General features: G+C 33.5%; 2 protein-coding genes across 2 annotated transcripts; both read right to left on the reverse strand.

Moving 5' to 3' along the window:
* Window positions 1–8,654: 8,654 nt before the first annotated feature.
* LOC135137662 (piggyBac transposable element-derived protein 3-like) lies at window positions 8,655–10,893 on the reverse strand. The gene is made up of 2 exons (XM_064067380.1): window positions 10,732–10,893; window positions 8,655–10,503 (listed from the first exon to the last, which is right to left on the reverse strand). Exon 2 carries the CDS (start codon window positions 10,496–10,498, stop codon window positions 9,335–9,337), a length of 1,164 nt encoding a protein of 387 aa, XP_063923450.1. The 5' UTR covers window positions 10,499–10,503; window positions 10,732–10,893; the 3' UTR covers window positions 8,655–9,334.
* A 2,973-nt stretch (window positions 10,894–13,866) lies between these two features.
* On the reverse strand, window positions 13,867–14,802 carry LOC135137308 (uncharacterized). Its single transcript, XM_064066930.1, has 2 exons — window positions 14,742–14,802; window positions 13,867–14,204 (listed from the first exon to the last, which is right to left on the reverse strand). The coding sequence occupies exons 1-2, from the start codon at window positions 14,800–14,802 to the stop codon at window positions 13,867–13,869; spliced, it is 399 nt and encodes a 132-aa protein (XP_063923000.1).
* Window positions 14,803–20,209: the final 5,407 nt, after the last annotated feature.

Here is a 20,209-nt window from a genome sequence, read left to right on the forward strand (position 1 = left end):
GCCCTCGACGCTGCGCGTCTCGGGTTCTAATTTGCGCTCGGTCTAGAATGCTTGGCCTTGCAACCTTGGCTAATAATATACTATAGATTTCAATAAACAAGTACAAATCGGTGGAAAACTAATTTTTGTATAAATATAAATTCTTTGACCGTCGCCATCTACGAAAATTAACATTTTTGTCCATAAATCTTTTTCATCTGCTGTGGATGCGGCACGGGGCGAATTATTTTAGCAACGTGTACGTTTAACATAAACATTAAAATTGTCATTTTGGCATTCCAATAATTAAAATTGAGAATTGTTGCACTTAAAATAGTATAATATATTGATTTTTAGTTTGCTAGAACCGTGAAGGTTGACGGTAAAATGTTGTAATGGACTTCGGCAAAACGTACCTATTTATAGATTCGCCTGCTGGTACACTCGTCTATAATAAGTACTTTTACGTCGGTATATAAATAGCTACTTTTTTGTTTTTACATTACTGAACAATATCTTCTGCGATAAGTTCATATATGTATATTTAAAAAAATAAAGTTTGGACACTATAAATATTCTAGTAAGCCTTTTTAGAAAAAGACATCAAACATCAAAGACAATTCTATTCGAATCTAATTAGAAGTACTGCACAATTTCTTTCCTAAATAGTTACATGTTATTTTCAGAATAATCATTTACTTTCGGATGGTTTCGATCCTGGATTTTTGATTTCTGGGAATCGTAGGAAAACTACAGATTTCTCTGTAAGTAAAATACCTGTGTTTGTGTACTAAACTAAAGTAAAAACCGGAAACATCTTAGAAATGACAACGCAGCTTTCAACGTAACTGAACGCGCCAGCTACATAATACTCCTATATTAATCTTTCACATTGGCAAAGCCGAAATTTTCAAATGTTTTAGAAACATTTGAAAAATCTGAAAAGAACAAAATTAAAACAATATTGCAAAGACGATGCTATGATATTTCAAGTGTTACATATTTAGAAAGCAAAATAATCTTCCCTACTAGGATGAACTTACGTCCACAGCAAATGAGTATTCACATTGGAAGAATAACGGCAACATTTGCAAGCAAAAGTTATTCTTTTATCATTATAGTTAGAAACTTCTAGAACGTCCACCATATATTTGAACGATGTTAACCAAAAACGTACTAAGCGCCAAATCGCAAAAAATGAGTTAAACATCCTAACAGTCACAATTTAATGTCAAAATTTGAGGTAGAACTATGCGCCTTTAATAAATCTGGGATTATGTTTTAATCAAAAAGGTACCAAGCGACACAGCACTTTTTTTAATTGGTTGTGCAGTGCTTTGTTTCCTTGTAACTATCCTACAAACTTAATGTTTTATAAGCGTCAATTTTGGCTTTATAACGAGGGTACTTACTCCGGTAACATAAGGAAAGGACACTATTTTATTTGGAAAAATAGTAATATAAAAACTGTATTCATGCTAAAATCAATTTTATAGCAACATTCTACTTAACACACGATATATTTGAATTTTTTTGGTTCGGAACATGGTTTTTTACCAAATAACAAAGATTTTGGCGTCATTAAGTATATACAGAGACTTTAAATATGTATAAAAGATTACGCCAATATTATGTTAAATTGTAGAAAGAAAAATCCACTTATTGTTTAGTTTATGCAGAAAGAACATTTTTGTAGTGAAGCCGATTTAGAGTCTAGTGTCACAAATAGAAGGCTTACATGAACAAAAAATTAGATGCTTGAAAACAAGAGTGATTAAACTTACTAAAGATAAACCACTTTCTATTTTTATGACAAGTAATCAGGAAAATGAGATCTACAATGAAGTTTTGATGCATAAAAGGAAAAGACTTCTAAAAATGGAAAAGCAATATCGCGTAAAAATTTGGCAGATCTAAAAACATTATGTCCTTTTATTCCCGAGGATGCAAAATTCTTTTACAAAAACTTACGGGGAATAAACTGTGAATTTTATGTGGAGGGTTTTTCAGATGACATCGATTTCGAATTAGGGTAAACAAATTTAACTTAATCATTTTTGTTTTTGTTTCACGGCATATGTTCCTTTTTATAGCAGGTCGTTAAATTAATATAAATATATATAATATTTTTAAAAAAATTACTTAGTGCCTTTTTACGGAATAATAAATTTAATATCATGGTTTTCTCAAAAAAGAACCAAGCGCCAAAATGCTTCTTTAAAACTGTAAAGGACTGGGTGTTTTTGATGTCATTAACAAAATAGACTACATTCATAAAGTCATATATTTTTAAGGCAAACATTTTATTCCGACATTAATACACATTTTTAGTTTTTAATGAAAGTTTACTCTAGTATTACTCAAATTGCAATTTTGTCGCTTAGTACGTTTTTGGTTAACGTGGTCCATTTGTACTCGACTTGTATCAGGTGGAATTTTAATTTGAGAGAAAGATGGACTGAAGTCATATGGAGTTCTAGGAACCCAAACTGATGCACAAATCGACCACGTTTGACTCGTTCTGTATTCACGGAAGATCGTGAAAAAATAAATTGAAAGATAAAATTAAAACATTCTAAAAGCAATTGATGATGATTTTCCAAAAAGACAACTGGAATGCAACGTAAATGGAAAGATGCGTGACTTCAAATAATAGATAACTCTACTTCATCGGGGTTCACACGTTCACCAACCCCAGATTACGGTGACCCATTTTGGGCAATAATTTAGTGGTTCGGACCAGTTAGGTTTCGATGACATAAGTGGACAATTTTGCTATTTGCGGTAACGCCGGTACTGAAGGAACTCAATTAAAATAAAACGAAAATAGTAAAAGAAAATGCGATGATGCAACAGTTTGAGAAAAATAAGGCACCTTCGAATAATTGAAAATGAAGGAAGGAATGTGAACAGAAAATACCTGAGAAGCAGAAACACATTTAAGAATTGGAGCTTAATAAAAGACGGTGGACTAATATTACGAAGTTAGAGTGTTTGGAATTTCTCGCAAAAAGAGGAAGAAAATTGTTAATGTACTCAAATGAATTTCAAAAATCATCCTATCACCTCAGAGTATTAAATTTATTGGTGGAAGTTTGATTTGTCGAATGTGGGGTTTCTGGGGTTGTAACATTTTTATAAATAGACACGGTGATTTCGAAATATGTGCAATAAAAAAAATTGGTCTAAAGAGTTTAGACAGTACTTCCCTCGCTGTCGGAAACTTGACGACTGCATGCCTATTTTTTTTTTTTCTCATTACATTTTTTTAGTGGGAATTTAAAAAAAATTGCGATGACGTCATCAACATTTTTGCAAGGACACGTATATCAGTTGGGATAGATGTAGTGTAATACTAAGAATAAAATTATTGTATTCCCAAATTTTCGGGAAAATGAATTGGGTTGTTTTGAATATTGATTTGTTATAATCAATAAAATAACGAAACAATTTACTCACGTATACGCCGCCGGCGTGTAATATGAGAGGGAACTGAAAATCGTGTATGTATAAGCATTCTTAATTTAAGATGACAAACGTAACAGCATACGTGAGAGTCAAATAGAAAAACTGTAAACAAAACGACCATCAGTTTTATTGTTTCTACTTCCGCTTATTATCTAAAACATTGAGTTTTATTTTAATTTTTGACGGTGGAATTCACAATTGGTTGATTATAAACATGTCTATACCACATTCGCGGAACCTTGTCAGCGCACAAAAGAAATGCACGTCTGTAATGTTAAAGTAGATGTAAATAAGCGTGTTACCCTTATGTTTCAACCGAGTTTTTACTTTAAAAAATTTTGTGTCTACCAAATTGGGTTGGTTGGGGTGTAAAACTAATAATAAGTGTTGCCTTTAATTTAATCAATAAAATAAATTGACTTTTTTTAGATACGATTTATTCGGCAAACTTTTGAGCTGACGTCATCAGTTTTTTGTAGAAGATAACCAAATATACTTTGACTAAAAATTTATTATGCTCTTTATAACCTTAAAACATCTGCAAGATTTCAAAGCATTCGGTTTTGTAGTTCCTGATTAAATCAATAAAATAAATTTACGCATTCATGAATTTTTTTGAGTCACCCTGTATATGCAAATCGAAAAAATTTGAATGGAATGATAAATCACAAGAAGAGACTCACCATATTTTGTACATTTTAGATAGGATTTATTCAGCAAAATTTTGTGGTGACGTCATAAATTTTTTAGGGGGGACGACCAAATACGTTTTGATCAAAAATTTACCATGCTTATGATAATTTTAAAATATCTTCAAGATTTCGAAGCTTTCGGTTTTGTAGTTCCTGAGTAAATCAGTAAAATAAATTTACGCTTTCATTTATTTTCTTGAATCACCCTGTATATGCAAATCCAAAAAATATGGATGGAGTGATAAATGACAAGTACAGACTCATCATATTTTGTACATTTTAGATATGATTTATTCGGCAAACTTTCGAGCTGACGTCATCAAGTTTTTGGAGGGGATAAGCAAATATATTTTGACTAAACATTTATTATGCTCTTTATGACCTTAAAACATCTGCAAGATTTCAGAGCATTCGGTTTTGTAGTTCCTGATTAAATCAATAAAATATATTTACGCATTCATTAATTTTTTTGAGTCACCCTGTATATGCAAATCCAAAAAATATGAATGGAGTGATAAATTACAAGTACAGACTCATCATATTTTTACAGTTTAGATAGGATTTATTCGGCAAACTTTCGAGCTGACGTCATCAATTTTTTGGAGGGGATAAGCAAATATATTTTGACTATTACATTTATTATGCTCTTTATAACCTTAAAACATCTGCAAGATTTCAAAGCATTCGGTTTTGTAGTTTCTGAGTAAATCAGTAAAATAAATTTACGCATTCAAGTAGTTATATAGTGGGGGTTCTAGACCAGGTCAAATGAGGTCAAACTGGTCCAGCTCCCCCATTACTTTTCATCGAGCGGTCATTCACCTTTCGTTTGTTGTCGACCTTGTCGGTGCAAGTGGCTGACCTTGCCAGCTGGTCCAGCTCCCCCATTACTTTTCATCGGGCGATCATTGACCTAGTCGTTGCACGACCTTGGTCGTTTATTGCCCTCGTTCATCTCGAGATCTATCCCCTCTTTTCGTTTAGGTCGGGGAGGGATCTCGGACGCAATCTCGCATCCCCACTTCCGTTTTATACTTGTATAAAAGTCGATGGATTCGTCTGTAGGAATTACCTTGGCCATCTCGAGATCTATCCCCTCTTTTTTTTTTAGGTCGGGTCGCTTCACGGGGCTGGCCTTGGCTGACTTGCCTTAGGACTGCACGTGCCCGACCTATACGTTTTGGCACCGCCTTTTACTCGATCGACCTGACCCGTTTTTCCATAGTCAGGTTGGCCGAGCGGTCTAAGGCGTCAGATTTAAGCTCTGATTCTCGAAAGGGAGCGTGGGTTCGAATCCCACACCTGACAGTTTTTTTTTCGTTCGTTATTTTGGCGTTTTGAGTTGCGATTAAATAAAACACGTTTTAATATAGTATTCTTTATTGAGGAAACCTTGAATACAACCAATTGTAAATACATTTAGCATTGTTTAAAGAACAGTAACATTTTTTATTATTAGCAATATGTTTATCACATGCCGGGATTTCTTTAGATAATTTCACAGTCTTCAATTGTTTCGAGGTTCACAATTTTGGGGCAGTCTTTTCCTAGCGTTTCCTTAAGGTAATTTTCTTTACATTTTCCTTTTACATATAAGATCTCCACTGCATATTCCTTGATGTATTTGAACAAAATTTCTTTTAGAGATATCTGCTCCTTGAAGCGGTCATTAAATCTCAACATGTGATGATAACGTTCTAGATATCTAGCTTGTTTCTTGGTTCTTTCATCGATTTCTTCGAGATGTTTTGTAGATTTGAATGTTTCGTGTATTGTGTTAATTCCATCGTAAATCGCAAGTTCTTTTACAATGAATTCAGGTAGACAAAAACCTTGTACGTCGACTACAACCAACTTCATCGTATCAATTATGACAACTGACTGAGAGGAAAGCGACTATGTAATTTTTTTTGTATCAATCCAACTGTTGTGGGTGTTATTAAATCCTAACCATTTTACATAAAGTTGATTACCTTTCTTTTTTAAAACTTTTTCAACGAGATATACACCTGGATGCTTAACTTTCAATAGTTCCATTTCATAGAAACCACCTAAAATGTTTTCACCCTTTTCATCTTTCAAAAAATATGTGGTGGGATTAGTGAGATTAATTTTTCTTATTATGAAAATCTCATTTGACCAATTGGGTGTGTATCCCTTATCGAATATTCCGCGATACTTACTTATTCTTACGTTATCACCAACTTTAAATTTTGATTTATTGCTAACTATTTTAATCTGAGTATAAGCAGCTTTTAGAATAGCGTTTTCATTACTTTTGTTAACTTGTGACGGTTTCATTTTTATAGTACGATGATAAGAATTATTATATCGATGTACCACATTTGCCAATAAATCTAACCATTTATAATTTCCTTGCAAGCTAAATTCTTTCCACATTAAATTTTTTAATGTGCGATTTACTCTTTCGACGATTGAGGCTTTTTTTAAACTGTAGACATTGTAATGATTAATTTTGTATTTTTTCATAAGATTTTGAAACTTTACGTTGTAGAATTCTTTACCTTGATCTGTTTGTAAATTTTTGGGTAACCGAACGATTTTGGATAAAATTGTTTCCATTGCAGTGGTGATTTGTTGAGCACCTTTGACTTTACTGGGACAGCCCACACGTATTTTGAGAAACAGTCAATAACAACAAGTATATATTTGTATCCTCTGTTTATCTTAGCATACGGTATCATTTCCACTAGATCTGCTTGTAATGTTTCATTAATACCTTTTATTATAACCTTGCGTCGTTTAAAATTAATTCTTACAGGTTTGTGCAATTCTGCAACAATATCTCTTTTAATGGGAGTTACACCTTCTTGCGTTTCATTTTTATCAGTCTTATGTATATAATGTGCTTTCTCGGCACTAACTAACGATTCTTCAAAATTAACAGGACATTTTATTATCATTTCTGAGAACAAATTTGGTACATTTTCTGTTTTATTTACAGCATATTTGAACGATATTCGATCACCGTTACGTAGTACAAATCCTTTCAATTCTTCTTTACTAAAAAATTTGTTATTTACATAAACATTTATTTCATTACTGGTAATATTTAATTTTGTAAGGGTTCCAATTTCTAAAGGAAACGTATAGTGCGTTTCTTTAGAATTTAATAGATACGTGTTTTCCACGGTTTTATCGGATTCGAAGCGAAATATCAGATTATAGAACATATAGTTTGAAATAGTAATCATATCATTGTCGATAGAACCTGAAAGTTTAGCATGTTTTAACAAATGACGCCCGAATTTATCCAGAGTCATATTAAGCAATAATTTTAGCTTCGCGTAGTTCTTCTATTATAGAAACGATTTCGTTTTGATGACCCGAATGGCCTGCTGTCTGGGAAGCGACTAACAACTTCAGTCTTTCAACTAATTCATTTGGATCTTCCCAATACACATAATCAACTTTATTTGTGTTTACTTCTTTAAATAGTACTTGACCACCTTTCTTCGGTTTTTTATACTTCGTGAGAGTTGAAAATAATGGTCCTATAATATTTTTGTATTTCATCGAACTTGTACCCAATATTCGATCATTTTCATCGAAATTTCTTCGATATGCATTGGTTTTTTCTAAAATTTTTTTGTAAATTTCCTTGTCTTCCGTAGTAAAATGAACAGGCTTCTTTTTAAAAATAAGTTCATAAATTCCAGGAGTCCCTTTAAAGATTTCATTGTCTATTTTTATATCTGGACCTAAAAATTGTACCTCCTTCGAACCAATATAAAATTTCTCTGAGAAAGTGTCATGTCTTACGCCTGTTCTGTGATCAAATTTACTTTCTGCATCGTGATGCATTTCGTCAATATATTTTCTGGGTAATTCATCAAAATCATTTAAACATTCGTTGTAAACGTCTGTATCAACGATGTTTTTAATATAATTTTTACTTAACTGAACAGATTTTTCAAGAACCTCATTGAAGTTATAATTATCATTGTCTTCCTCGGGAATGTATTGGAACACATTGTCCTGTGCATCTGTTTTATTTATTAATTCTTCGAAATCTTCCTGTGATAAAACATCATATTTTGAACTAATCGGACTCATTCGATCTTCTTTTTCATTTTTGATGGCATCGATTCTTTTCACAAGGTTAGTAACTTTTGTAGCAATTCTTCTTTGTCTTGGCGTGAAAATTTCTTGTTGTTTTGGTGTAGTAACAATAGTTTTTTTCTCACGAACAGGAGACAGAATTGTATTTTCTAACTTTCGCTTTGTAGGTGTACTGTGCTCAATGTTCGACACATTTTTTGTTTTCACATCTTGATTACTTTTTATTGGATTTTCACTCCGTCTCTCAATTAATGTTTCCAAATGTTTAGTGAGGGGTTCATACTTTTTCTCTTCATTTCGTTGAGTTGCTTTAATTAGTTCTAATTTTCTTTGTAAATCTTTTCTTTTTTTAATCAGTTTCCTTTTTAACCTCTTAAGGTCCACTTATACTAGAATCTTATTTAAAAAATTCATTCCATGAAAAAAGTGGCCAGAGGCAGTTAGTAAACAAATTGTAGTTTTCAAAATATTTATTTTCTGCTTTAGAAAACAACAAAACAATATGTTCCTTTGCAGGAACACTGGTCATATAGACATAATTATGCAATCAAATATGAAATTCAGCGAAGCAGTTTCTAGTCTTAGTAATACATAGATGTACCTTACACTTTACACAATAGAAATAAGTTTTTAGTCCACACAATGGTCTCTTGCACCGTTGCCTTTCTTTGTTATAAGAAGGAAAGTGGGCCACCTTGTCTGTACGCACGTCAAACTGAGGTATAGGTTTTGTTGCTCCCCTTCTCTTTTTCTCTTCATAATTCTTTTCAGTACTTCCGCTTGGTCTTCCTCTTTTTCTTGTATTTTCATCCTTTCCCACTCGGCAAAGAGCTTCGGCTACTTCAGCACGAAATCCCAAAGAATCTAGAATATCTTTTTTGTCCATGTTACTCTTCTGCATATCAGTCTTGTATTTTAACCATGCGCTAACTAGAGCCAAGTCGATTAAATGAAAAAACAGTTTGAGATACCATTTTCGACTTCTTAGGCTTATCCTGTAGTAGGATATGAGTCCATCAAGAAGGTCAACCCCACCCATAAAGTTATTATATAGCTTTATCATATTGGGACGGGTCACCTCAACTCTTCTTTTGCCTTTTCTGTCAAAGCGTTCAACAATATCGACAGGCTGGCTTCCGCAAAACGCTCTTGTTGTCGAACCATTTCAGAGTATGAATATCAACACTGTTGACTGTTGTCTTATATTCCTCATAAGTGCCTCTACCTTTTTTTTTCAAAACGTTGTCGCTGCTGAATTGTAAACCAGGAAGTCTGTTGCATCTTACGGTCCCCAAACTATAAATCCCATCTTCTTGAAGAGAGGTAAGCAGCTTTACAGAGGTAAACCAATTGTCGAAGAAGAGTAAATAATTTTTGTGTTGTGGTATCACAGATGCCAAGCGTAGTACAATATTTCCACTAGCTCCTATATCCTCCTTTCCCGGTGTTGGCAATATTTTTCCTGTGTAAATTTCAAAATTGTGAACCAAACCACTGCTATCGCACAATACGAATATTTTGTAACCCCATTTGTTGGGTTTTTTGGGATTATACTGCTTTAGTGCAGATCTTCCTTTGTACGGCACTATTTGTTCATCTACGCAAAGCATCTGTGGTTTGACTTGATTTTTAAATTTTTCTGTCAATGCATCTATTATGGGTCTAAGCTTGAATAGCTTATCACGGTTTGGATCATTTCTATCCGTGGGAAGGTCATCGTTGTTGTTGAAATGTAAATTCTTTTTTATATCTTCCCATCTCTTTCTGGACATACAGTCAGCAACTTGGGCTACTCTGCAAGCTGACTTCCAGTAAAGTCTATGTCGCGGTAAATGGAAAATTGACATGTATATAACAGTTCCAATAAAAATTTCTAATTCAGAACGTGTTAGATTCAGGGGCTTGTTTACGTCATTTTGAATAGCATATAAATTGCTTTGTTCCACTATGAGATAAAGCAATTCGTTCGAAAAAAATTGCTGATAATAATGAATTGGGCGTCCAATTTCGGACTCCTCGGTTTCCTCCGCAACGAAAGGTGGCAATGGCAATTCTTCATCATTATTATTGAGTTTAGTCCACTTGTATGTGGGTTTTCCTCTTACATTCGTAGCTGTAGCCACATGATCTACAGGTTGATTATCTTCATCTGATTCGGAACTACTAATTGAATCGTCACTGTCAGAAGAAGAGGAATCCCTTGAATTTTGTACAACAAACTCATCATCTGAGTCTCCAAGATTATCGTCCTCACTATCGCTTGGTATGTAGGCCATTTTTACTGTAAAAACCCAACAATATTGCTATTAGTTCATATGTACCAAAAGTCCACTGTTCCATTTCAGGAACAATCTAATTTTCATCTAAATGACCAATGTTCCATATGAGGAACTAACAGAATTTTGGGCTCCTACAGACTAATTGTATATTTACAATAACTAGGAAGGTACAGGCATATCTTCTAAAGTCTAACAATAGCCTAAATAATTTTAGTTTGATCGGTACTTACCCAAAAATTAAAAAATTACGATCACAAATAACTCAACACCACACAACGTGCTCCGTCTGCAAAGGTATGACTGAACTTATTCTAGTTTCACTCTAGATGGCGTTTGCTGTTACTTATCAATGTTTATTCATTGGTATATATTAGGAACAACGGTCAGTTAAAGAACTGGCGGAATGATTGCTCTTTTCTAATTGTTTTTGGTCTGAGTTAGGTATGTTCCTGATTCGGAACACAGGACCTTAAGAGGTTAAATCAACCACATCTGAAATTTTCGAATCCATGTCTCCTAAGACTTCCGAAAATACAAATAAACTGAATCTATTTATTTGAATGATAGGCTTATATACCTATGCAAAATTTCACAAACATTCTATAAAAATACTTTATTCAATAGTATAGATGCACATGTTTTGTTTTGTAATGATCTCTTATATGATCTTTATAGTAGCAATATATACATGGTAAGTTAGGAGTATCTGTTTCACCTCCACATTTTTGGACATTTATATTTTACAGGAACTGGCATGTTGAATGTTCAACATACTTCTATAGACTGAGATTATGAAAATGGATCAATAAAATTATCAAATCCTCTTCTAAACCGACCACTACGAATTTCGTTCTCTTTATCGACTACTAAAAAATCATAACTGTTTTGCCAGCAAAACGAACACATTTCTTTAAATTTATCAAATGAGATATCAGTGCCGATATGATCATCATAGATATGGCGCAAGTTTAAATTATCTTGCTTAAATAAAATAATAAAATTTGCGTTGTCTCTTATTAGATGCTTAGGAATACATGTGTAGGTTTGACATAAATAAAAACAATCTATATTTCTGTGTCGTCCCATGCTAAAATATTCTTTCATTAAATTTTGCTTGTCACATGCCACATCGTCAAAAATAAAGACAGAATTAGTTTTAGCTTTGTGCGGTGGTGGTATGTTGTTATTGTCGAAATTGCTGAAACTATCAAAATTTATACCTTTAATAGGTTTTAGAAGATTTTCCAAATATTGATATTTTGGTTGGAAAAGAGATTTAGAATACACATAGACATTTTCAAATCTTAAACCATTTGGATGTTCGATTAAACCTATCATAACATTCATAACATTAGTCTTTCCGCAGTTAGACGGTCCGACAATAATACATCTTACTGTAGATGGTAAAAGATCCCCATGTCTTTTATTCTCACTGCTAATTTTGATATCGTTATTATTTATCGGCAATTTGAGGTTTTGAGGTGTCAAACGCATTTCGACATCTGATTAAGAAACTGACATGTGGGAGGGTATAAATACTAAATTTTTCTACGTTTCCGTTAGTATTTTAGCTGATCCGAAAGTTTGAGTATAAATGAAGATTACGAAGCGAAAAAGGAACAGTCGTCGTATTGAGACCTACAGAAAGAGACATTGTGGACGTGGGATCGTAAATTCGTTTATTAATAAATTACCGTTTGAACTTCATATTCCCGGTTATAACTTTTGTGGACCAGGAACTAAATTAGAAAAACGATTAGCAAGAGGAGATAAAGGCCGGAATCAATTAGATGAAGCTTGCAAATTTCACGATATAGCTTATGGTGAACATAAAGATTTGGAAAATCGACATAAGGCCGATAAAGTTCTGTTAGATAAAGCGAAACTTAGACTACGTTCTTCGGACGCTTCTTTGGGCGAAAAAGCTGCTGCTTTAGGTGTTGCGGCTGCCATGAAAGCTAAAATAAAACTCGGTATGGGTTGTCGAGTCAAAAGACAAACTAGCAAACGTGGAAAAGTCTTGAATTTTAATGTTTTAAGAAAATCCGCCAGACTTGCTTTAAAAAATAAGAAATTTAAGAATATGAACGATGCTGTAAAAGTGGCCATGAGAGCAGTAAAATCATCAAAAGGAAAAAAGAGAGTGAGACCTATTCGTCACAGACGTATAATACCCATACCGAAAAGTGGTGGATTTTTACCTCTACTACCAATATTTGCCGCTTTAGGCGCTCTGGGATCTCTAGGTGGTGGCGCAGCAGCAAAAGCTGTTAACGATGCTAAATCAGCTAAAGAACAGTTGAAAGAAAATCAACGACACAATCAGAAAATGGAGTCGATAGCTGTAGGAAAGTCAGGAAGTGGATTATATTTGAAACCATATAAAAGAGGATATGGTCTTTTTTTAGCTCCATCAAAATTTCAAAAAAACTCCCGATAAATATTCCAAAACATGCTCTCACCAACATCGACATTTACAAATATGTAAAGCGTTTGAAAATTCCCCACTTCAGAGGAGTTTTTATGAAAAATTCACTTCCAAATAAAGTACGCCTTAATGGGTGTGGTATATTAAATTTAGACAATAAGGAAGGTCCTGGAACACATTGGACAGCTTATAAAAAAACTCGAAACGAAGTTATATACTTTGATAGTTATGGAGATTTGAGACCACCTCTTGAACTGATCAAATATTTACAAAGCAACGGTTTCTGTAATATAGTATACTAGCGGAACCCGGCAGACGTTGTCCTGCTTGTGTATATATTTACTTTGTATATATGTGGATATAAATGTATGGTCTGGAGCGCAGAATGTGTTGTAGAAAACTGAATAATAAGATAACTCATATTGATGCTATTCCATTTATTTTCATTAGTATACACAATGTACACATTTTTGTATTAGTAATTCACGTGAATGAACAAAATTTTTGACTATTGTATTCGCTATATATGCTAGTCCAACAGGTATAAGGTTATATGACCATTATAAAAGTAGTTGACCGCAAATAAGTACCCCCTTTGTGTGGTTCGCACTAAGCTTACCGGTTGGCAATAAATCGTCTTCTCAACATTTCTTGCTCATATTTAACAGGGCCGGCTTTCAAAGCGAGTGGTGATTTCGGAACCCTCAGCGGCTGCAGGTAGTAAAGAAATAGTGGAGTGGTGGATTTACATATTTAGTGAAAGCCGCCCCTGAACGAAACCACAACAGCCGGTCGAGCTCCATTGGACACGTTATTTACGACCCTAAAACCTTTTCTATTGTAAACAACTTAACTTCGACACAATGGGATGATTTTATGATGGCCATATAACCTTATAGCTTTTGGTCCACTATAACTGAAACAACTTGAACACATTTTAATCAATACTAACATCTAGTAACGCTAGTGGGTAAACAATATTTTTGGTTTTTCGATTTGGTGTATAGACGTACAAAGTTTTTGGAATTCCTACTCTGGAGCAAGTAACATACAGTTGACCATGCGAAAAACATGGATTTCCTAAATTTAATCCGGCAACGCGCAGAGACTGCCCTTGGGCTTTGTTGATTGCCATCGAGAAAGCAAGACGCACAGGAAACTGTAGTCGTTTGAATGTAAAGGGCAAATCAGTACGAACCATTGGAATGCGCGGAATCAGTTTGATTTTTTGGATGGCATTTTCAATAATCTCTAGTAATTCACTCTTTGTTATTACTGAGGATTGTAGACAGTGAACATCACTAATGATTTTATTTTGCGGTCAATACAATTTTTGTTGTAATACCAACGAAAACAATGCTGTCATTGGTGCCGCCATATATCTAATACTTGCTAACTCTTCAGAAGTAACATAGAAACGGTGTTCACGGACAAAGGGAGACGGAAGATATTGTTTTCTGTCTAGAAAAGTACCGAGGGTCTGTGCGCACGTACACAAAATAGAAGCGAACGTATGAAATGTCAAAACACATCTAGTCACGTTATCGACTAAAAATCAAGCAAGTACGAGTATATGAGCAGTACTGTTTGGTACTATAGAGAGACAAAGAGGTCCGATGTATTGCTCTGCCGTTGTGTTTTCGGACTCTTTTGAGGCCTGATAGCAATATAGTAGTATTAGATATATGGGTGCCGCTGATTCTCTAAGTTCATAATACTTTAACAGAGAGGTTGATGTGCTGCAGTGCCATCTAGTGGCAAGTTACAGCAAAATCGATGACGCGAAAATATTCTCCATGGTCAAATACCAACGTATATCAATTTTCATGAGGATCGGTTGATTGGTATAGAAGTTGATGTGTTGTAGCACCATCTAGTGGCGAGTTACAGCAAAATGGATAGGGCGAAAATATTCTCCATAGTCAAATGCCAACGTGTACCAATTTTTATGAGAATCGGTTGAACGGTGTAGAAGTTAATGTGCTGTAGCGCCATCTAGTGGCTAGTTACAGCAAAGCGGATACCACAAAAACCTTCTCCATGAAAAACCATTTACATGTCCCAAATTTCATGGTGATCGGTCAAACGATTTCGGAGTCTATCGATCACAGATATATATACCAACATCCATTTTTATATATATAGATAATTATGAATCTTTACAGACTTTTAATAGTATTAATTGTGGACATTTGTGTTTAAGATTCCTATATAACTGCTATAAATAAAATTGTTTGAAATTCGAGCGTTTTAGTTGAACTGTTAGTGTCGTCGAAGTAAGTTGCACGATGTCCAACGTATTCTCATTGGATGGAAACAGTTCTGTACTTTCGAGCAGATACTATCCACCAATTATCTTGGAAGATTATAACTATGCTTTAGGATTAGAAAGTTTGGTTACTTGGAATTCTTTTCCAAATATCGATAACAATAACAACAAATTTTATTTTTTTACACCAGACAAAAAAGAGCATTACCTAGAAATTCCCGAGGGTTCTTACGAGATAGAAGACATTGAGTCGTATTTAAATAAAGAAATCAAAAACTATATGGAACATTATTTTCAATACGAAATTGACAAACACGGAAATAGAATAAGAAATTTAAAATGTTAACACCAAGCTTAATAATCAGAGGAAATAATAATACTTTAAAATCGGAAGTTAAATGTACTCTTGATATAAATTTTTTAGGGAATTTATTGGGATTTAAGGATACCATTCTGAAAGCGCATAAAACTCATATATCAGATTTTCCAGCAAAAATTTTAAAGGTAAATGCTCTTTGCATTTATTGCAATATAGTAACTGGTTCATACAAGAACGGAAGTCCCGTTCACGTCATCCATCAATTTTTTCCAACAGTACCACCCGGTTACAAAATAGTGGAACGACCATTAAATGTGATATATCTACCAATTAATACGAAACAAATAGATGAAATAATCGTTAAAATAACAGATCAAGAAAGTAATATTATTAGTTTCAGAGGTGAAGAGGTAGGTGTACGGTTGCATCTTAAGAAGGTCACGTGATGGGTATTATATTTAATGAAAATCTAAAAAACCGAAATTCGGTATATATAAGTAGGGCAATGAAAAAGAGATCAGTCAGTCCTTTGAGAAGGGTCAAACGTTTAACTTTAGGCAATCGTAAATTTCTTGAATCTCTAGGATTAACGGTCTTGAAATAATATTTTTATTGAATATATAAGTCAGCAATGAATTTTGAAATATTAAACGTAAGCGAATAAGCTGCCTATGATCATTCAATTTATTATGGAGAAAGACATATACACCTACCTTATTCTAACAGTTCATTTAACTACGATGATGAAATAAGAATTCCTATTGAACATCAAGATTTATACACCTTTCCACATTTGAGTACATTGCAATTGCATATAGAGGGTAAAGTTATTGTGAAGAATGAAATCGACGAAATTGTACAGAAACCAGAAATCAAATTTGTAAATAATGGCGTTCTTCTGATGTTTAATCAAATAAGATATGAAATTGCTGGAGTCGTTGTGGATTGTATTAGAAATCCTGGGTTAGCGTCTACCATGAAAGGATATGTAACGTATAACAGTAATGAAAGCGTAGCTCTAGAGAATGCTGGATGGTTTCCTAAAAAAGATTCGAATATAATTAAGGAAAATGGAACTTTTGAAGTTTCGATTCCATTAAAAATGATTTTTGGTTTTTGTGAAGATTTTAAAAAGGCCATTTTGAATGTAAGACAGGAGCTTGTTTTAGTTCGTTCTAATACCGATGTGAATGCTTTAATTTCCTCAAATGATAAATACAAAATTAAAGTAGAATTTAGTAAAATATGCTGGGAAATGCATCACTTGTCTGTGTCCGATGCAGAAAGGATCGCATTAATCGATATTGTAAGAAGCAACAGGGAATTGGATATTATGTTTAGAAGTAAAGAATTACATGAATTTGCTCCACCAGTACAATCGATAACAAATACTTGGACTATTAAAACTTCCTTAGAAAAACCTCAGTACATACTTTTTGCATTACAGCAAGGAAGAAAAAACCAATTGAAGAAAAACTACAGTCAGTTTGATCATTGTAATCTGAGAGATGTAAAATTGTACCTTAATGATACCATGTATCCCTACGACAACCTGAATGTTGATTTCACAAATAATCGGTATGCAATTCTCTATGGTATGTTTAAAGAATTCCAGACATCGTTCTTATCCAAACAAACCAGCGAACCATTATTCGATAAGGATGAATTTAAAGAAAAGACGCCTATAATAGTAATCGACTGTTCTAAACAAACGGAAGCTTTGAAGAGAGGCCCCGTTACAATCACTTTGTGGTTTGAGACGATCTCTGGTATTCCTGCAGACACTACAGCCTACTGTCTTATTCTTCACGATAGAATGGTAAAATACATCCCTGCACAAGATGTCGTCAGAGTGTTGTAAATAATTTAACCTGTTATTGTATTATTATTATGTTTGGGGGTAAATAAAACTACATATAACATATTTCTGTGTGTTTTATTCATGGCTACCAGAAATTACATGTAAAGTTTTCTTATAATCATCTAATTTAATCGAGGGCCATTTTGTTGAATCCGGTCCCTCAGTCCATCCTAATGGTATTTCAGGATTGGCTTCTCCTTTGACAATGTTATTTTTGATCCAGTTGAAAATTCTTCGGTGCTCCGGATTTTGAGAAGGTTGAAATGCGAAAGAATCGTAATTTATTATTGTTAAAGACTCATAGAAAGTACTGAGCGCTTTATGGTTTGCCAAATACGCAGCCCGACACATAAATTCATCCACGCACTGGTCGATCCTTCGATAATTTTTCCGGATATTCTCAACAGGATAGAATATATCTCCAAGATTCTGCCAACGATTATCACTCAATAATTTATAAATAAAACATTTATACGTTAGAGTATTGTCCAAATAGTTGGTGGTCATCAAAAACTCCAAAGCAGCATAATTTAAATTTTCAATTTGGTCTCTTTCGCATACATGTAGAAATCCATCAATGTAACCATCGACACATTGCTTTCTTTGTAGCAGAATACAAATGTCAAGTGTATAAAAATCACTTTCACTTTCGGCAATCCATTTAAACACTTCGTCCGGTACAATAAAATCTTTTTTATCAATGAGATGAAGGAATAAATTTAATTTCGTTCGATCAGTCGCAGCGGCTTTAAGATATGTTTTGTACACACTTTCGGATGCACAAAATGCTTGTAGATCAACAAATTGTCTCAAGTCAGACATTGTTGTAATAATAAAATAACCGACATCGAATAAATCATCCGGGAAATTTAATTGCTTATATATGACAATCCCCACTTTTTTTAAATTACGTGCGAAATATGATATACCCAAGGTTTCGTATCCGTTGCAAATCTTGTGACAATTCTTTTATCATCATTGGGGCTGAGAACTACTTTTTCTTGTTTTACTAAAACAGTATGATGTTTGGACTTGATGAGTCTTTGTGATTTTTCGTAACTTCGATTATTAAATAAACATTCTTTGTAATTTTCAAACGTTATTGTCTTAAGTGATGCTTTCGTACTACCTTTGGATTTCTTAACTAATTTTTTATTGAAATCATCACTTGCAATTCTATATGCGTACATTTTAGATCTGAGACCCACAAATTCTAGCATAATCTTACCGTTATTTTCATCTTTCATTAAACCTGGTACTTTCTTATTTTTGAGTTCTATACCATAAATATTATATAAATCATAGTCAGAAGTATCAAATCGATGTGAATCGTTCTTAATATATTTGTATATATCGTCTACGTGAAATTCATAAATTAGGCTGTCAGTGTCGGTGTAAAGCAACTTAGCATTATTTTTAAATGTTTCCTTAATATAGTCATAATGAAATTCATAGAGAAAAGTTTTAGAAATATCTAAAATGCAAAAACCAACATAAATTGGTTTATTCAAAAATACTTCTAGTTTACTCATTTCGATTATTGCTGAATCATCGTCAAATACAACAGAACTGTGAAAATTTGGTTTAGATATAAGAGAACGAACTCCCCATCTTCCCTCCCATTTACTAACCAATCGAATATCGCGATGTTTTCTTACATTTTCCATGCATTTACCATAAATAGCATTAATCATTAATTTAAAAAAATCTTTTTCAAAATCGTTCTTTGCTTGCTGCCTAAGTTTTGTATTTAAATCTATATATTCCTTTAACCACGCAGATTGTTTGAATTTCATAACACGATGTACACATTTTATTTTCATACCAAATTTTGTATACATTTTTAAATTCCGATAATGAATAATATAATTTTTCTTGGGATATAAAGTCAACAATAACTTCTTAAGTTTAGATCTTGAAATGGGCGGTATCATATGCTCTGGAGCTAATGGTAAATCACTATGTATTTCATGTAAATCTATTGGATAATCTAAATCGCATTCGATAATATAACCGATTGCTGAATTTTCTGGAGTATCTAAGATATCAGCTATATTGAAATTTTCTACAAACTCAAATTCTCCATACGGTAAATGTTGAGACATTGCCGCTCCGTAAAGGTTGTTAACATCAAAAAACATTAAATAGGTACTATCTTTCGAAGGATCATATTCTTCTTTTGGCATGTATTTGTTATTGGCTTTACCGTATCTATTGGAACACTGCGAAACTCCACCTCTAATACCTCTTTCTACAAATAGAACTTTATCTATATCCGTTAAAAGTTCTAGTTTAATTTCTGTTGTTTTTAACATAGCATCAAATGTTAGGCCCGGAGCCGTATAATAATGCAACGGATCAAGTTGATAAGTATTTAAACAAGTAGTTCGAAAAGCTTCAAATACATCGGCTAGAAGAAGCACATCAGTTTTTAAATATAAATCAGAATATTCTCCTAATGTATGAATATTAAAAGTATTCCATACATTGGTGGCATGGGAATAATCTTCATATTTAATATTTTCATCATATAAGCGACTATAGAAATTGTTTAGTATTAGGTATAGCTCGAACAGCAGACCGTCGTATATGTAAAGCAAACGTATAGAATTATAAAATGTATTTATTGGCCACCGTGCACCTAAGTTACAATACTAAGTGTTACAATTCAAAACTCTCGAGTGAATGAATGCGTTCTCGTCTTCAAGGTCCCAAGCGGTCGGTCATAACACCCCTAACAGGGGTGGGGTGGGTCGTTCACCGAATCGGTACGCGTAACATAACCCCCCGCCTTGGAACAATTAAAGGAATTGTTGCAACCCACTAGCGAG

This window comes from Zophobas morio, unplaced genomic scaffold (genome assembly GCF_036711695.1).
Source record: "Zophobas morio isolate AGI-343-1 ecotype UQ-CSIRO unplaced genomic scaffold, CSIRO_AGI_Zmor_V1 ptg000029l, whole genome shotgun sequence".
NCBI lineage: Eukaryota > Metazoa > Arthropoda > Insecta > Coleoptera > Tenebrionidae > Zophobas > Zophobas morio.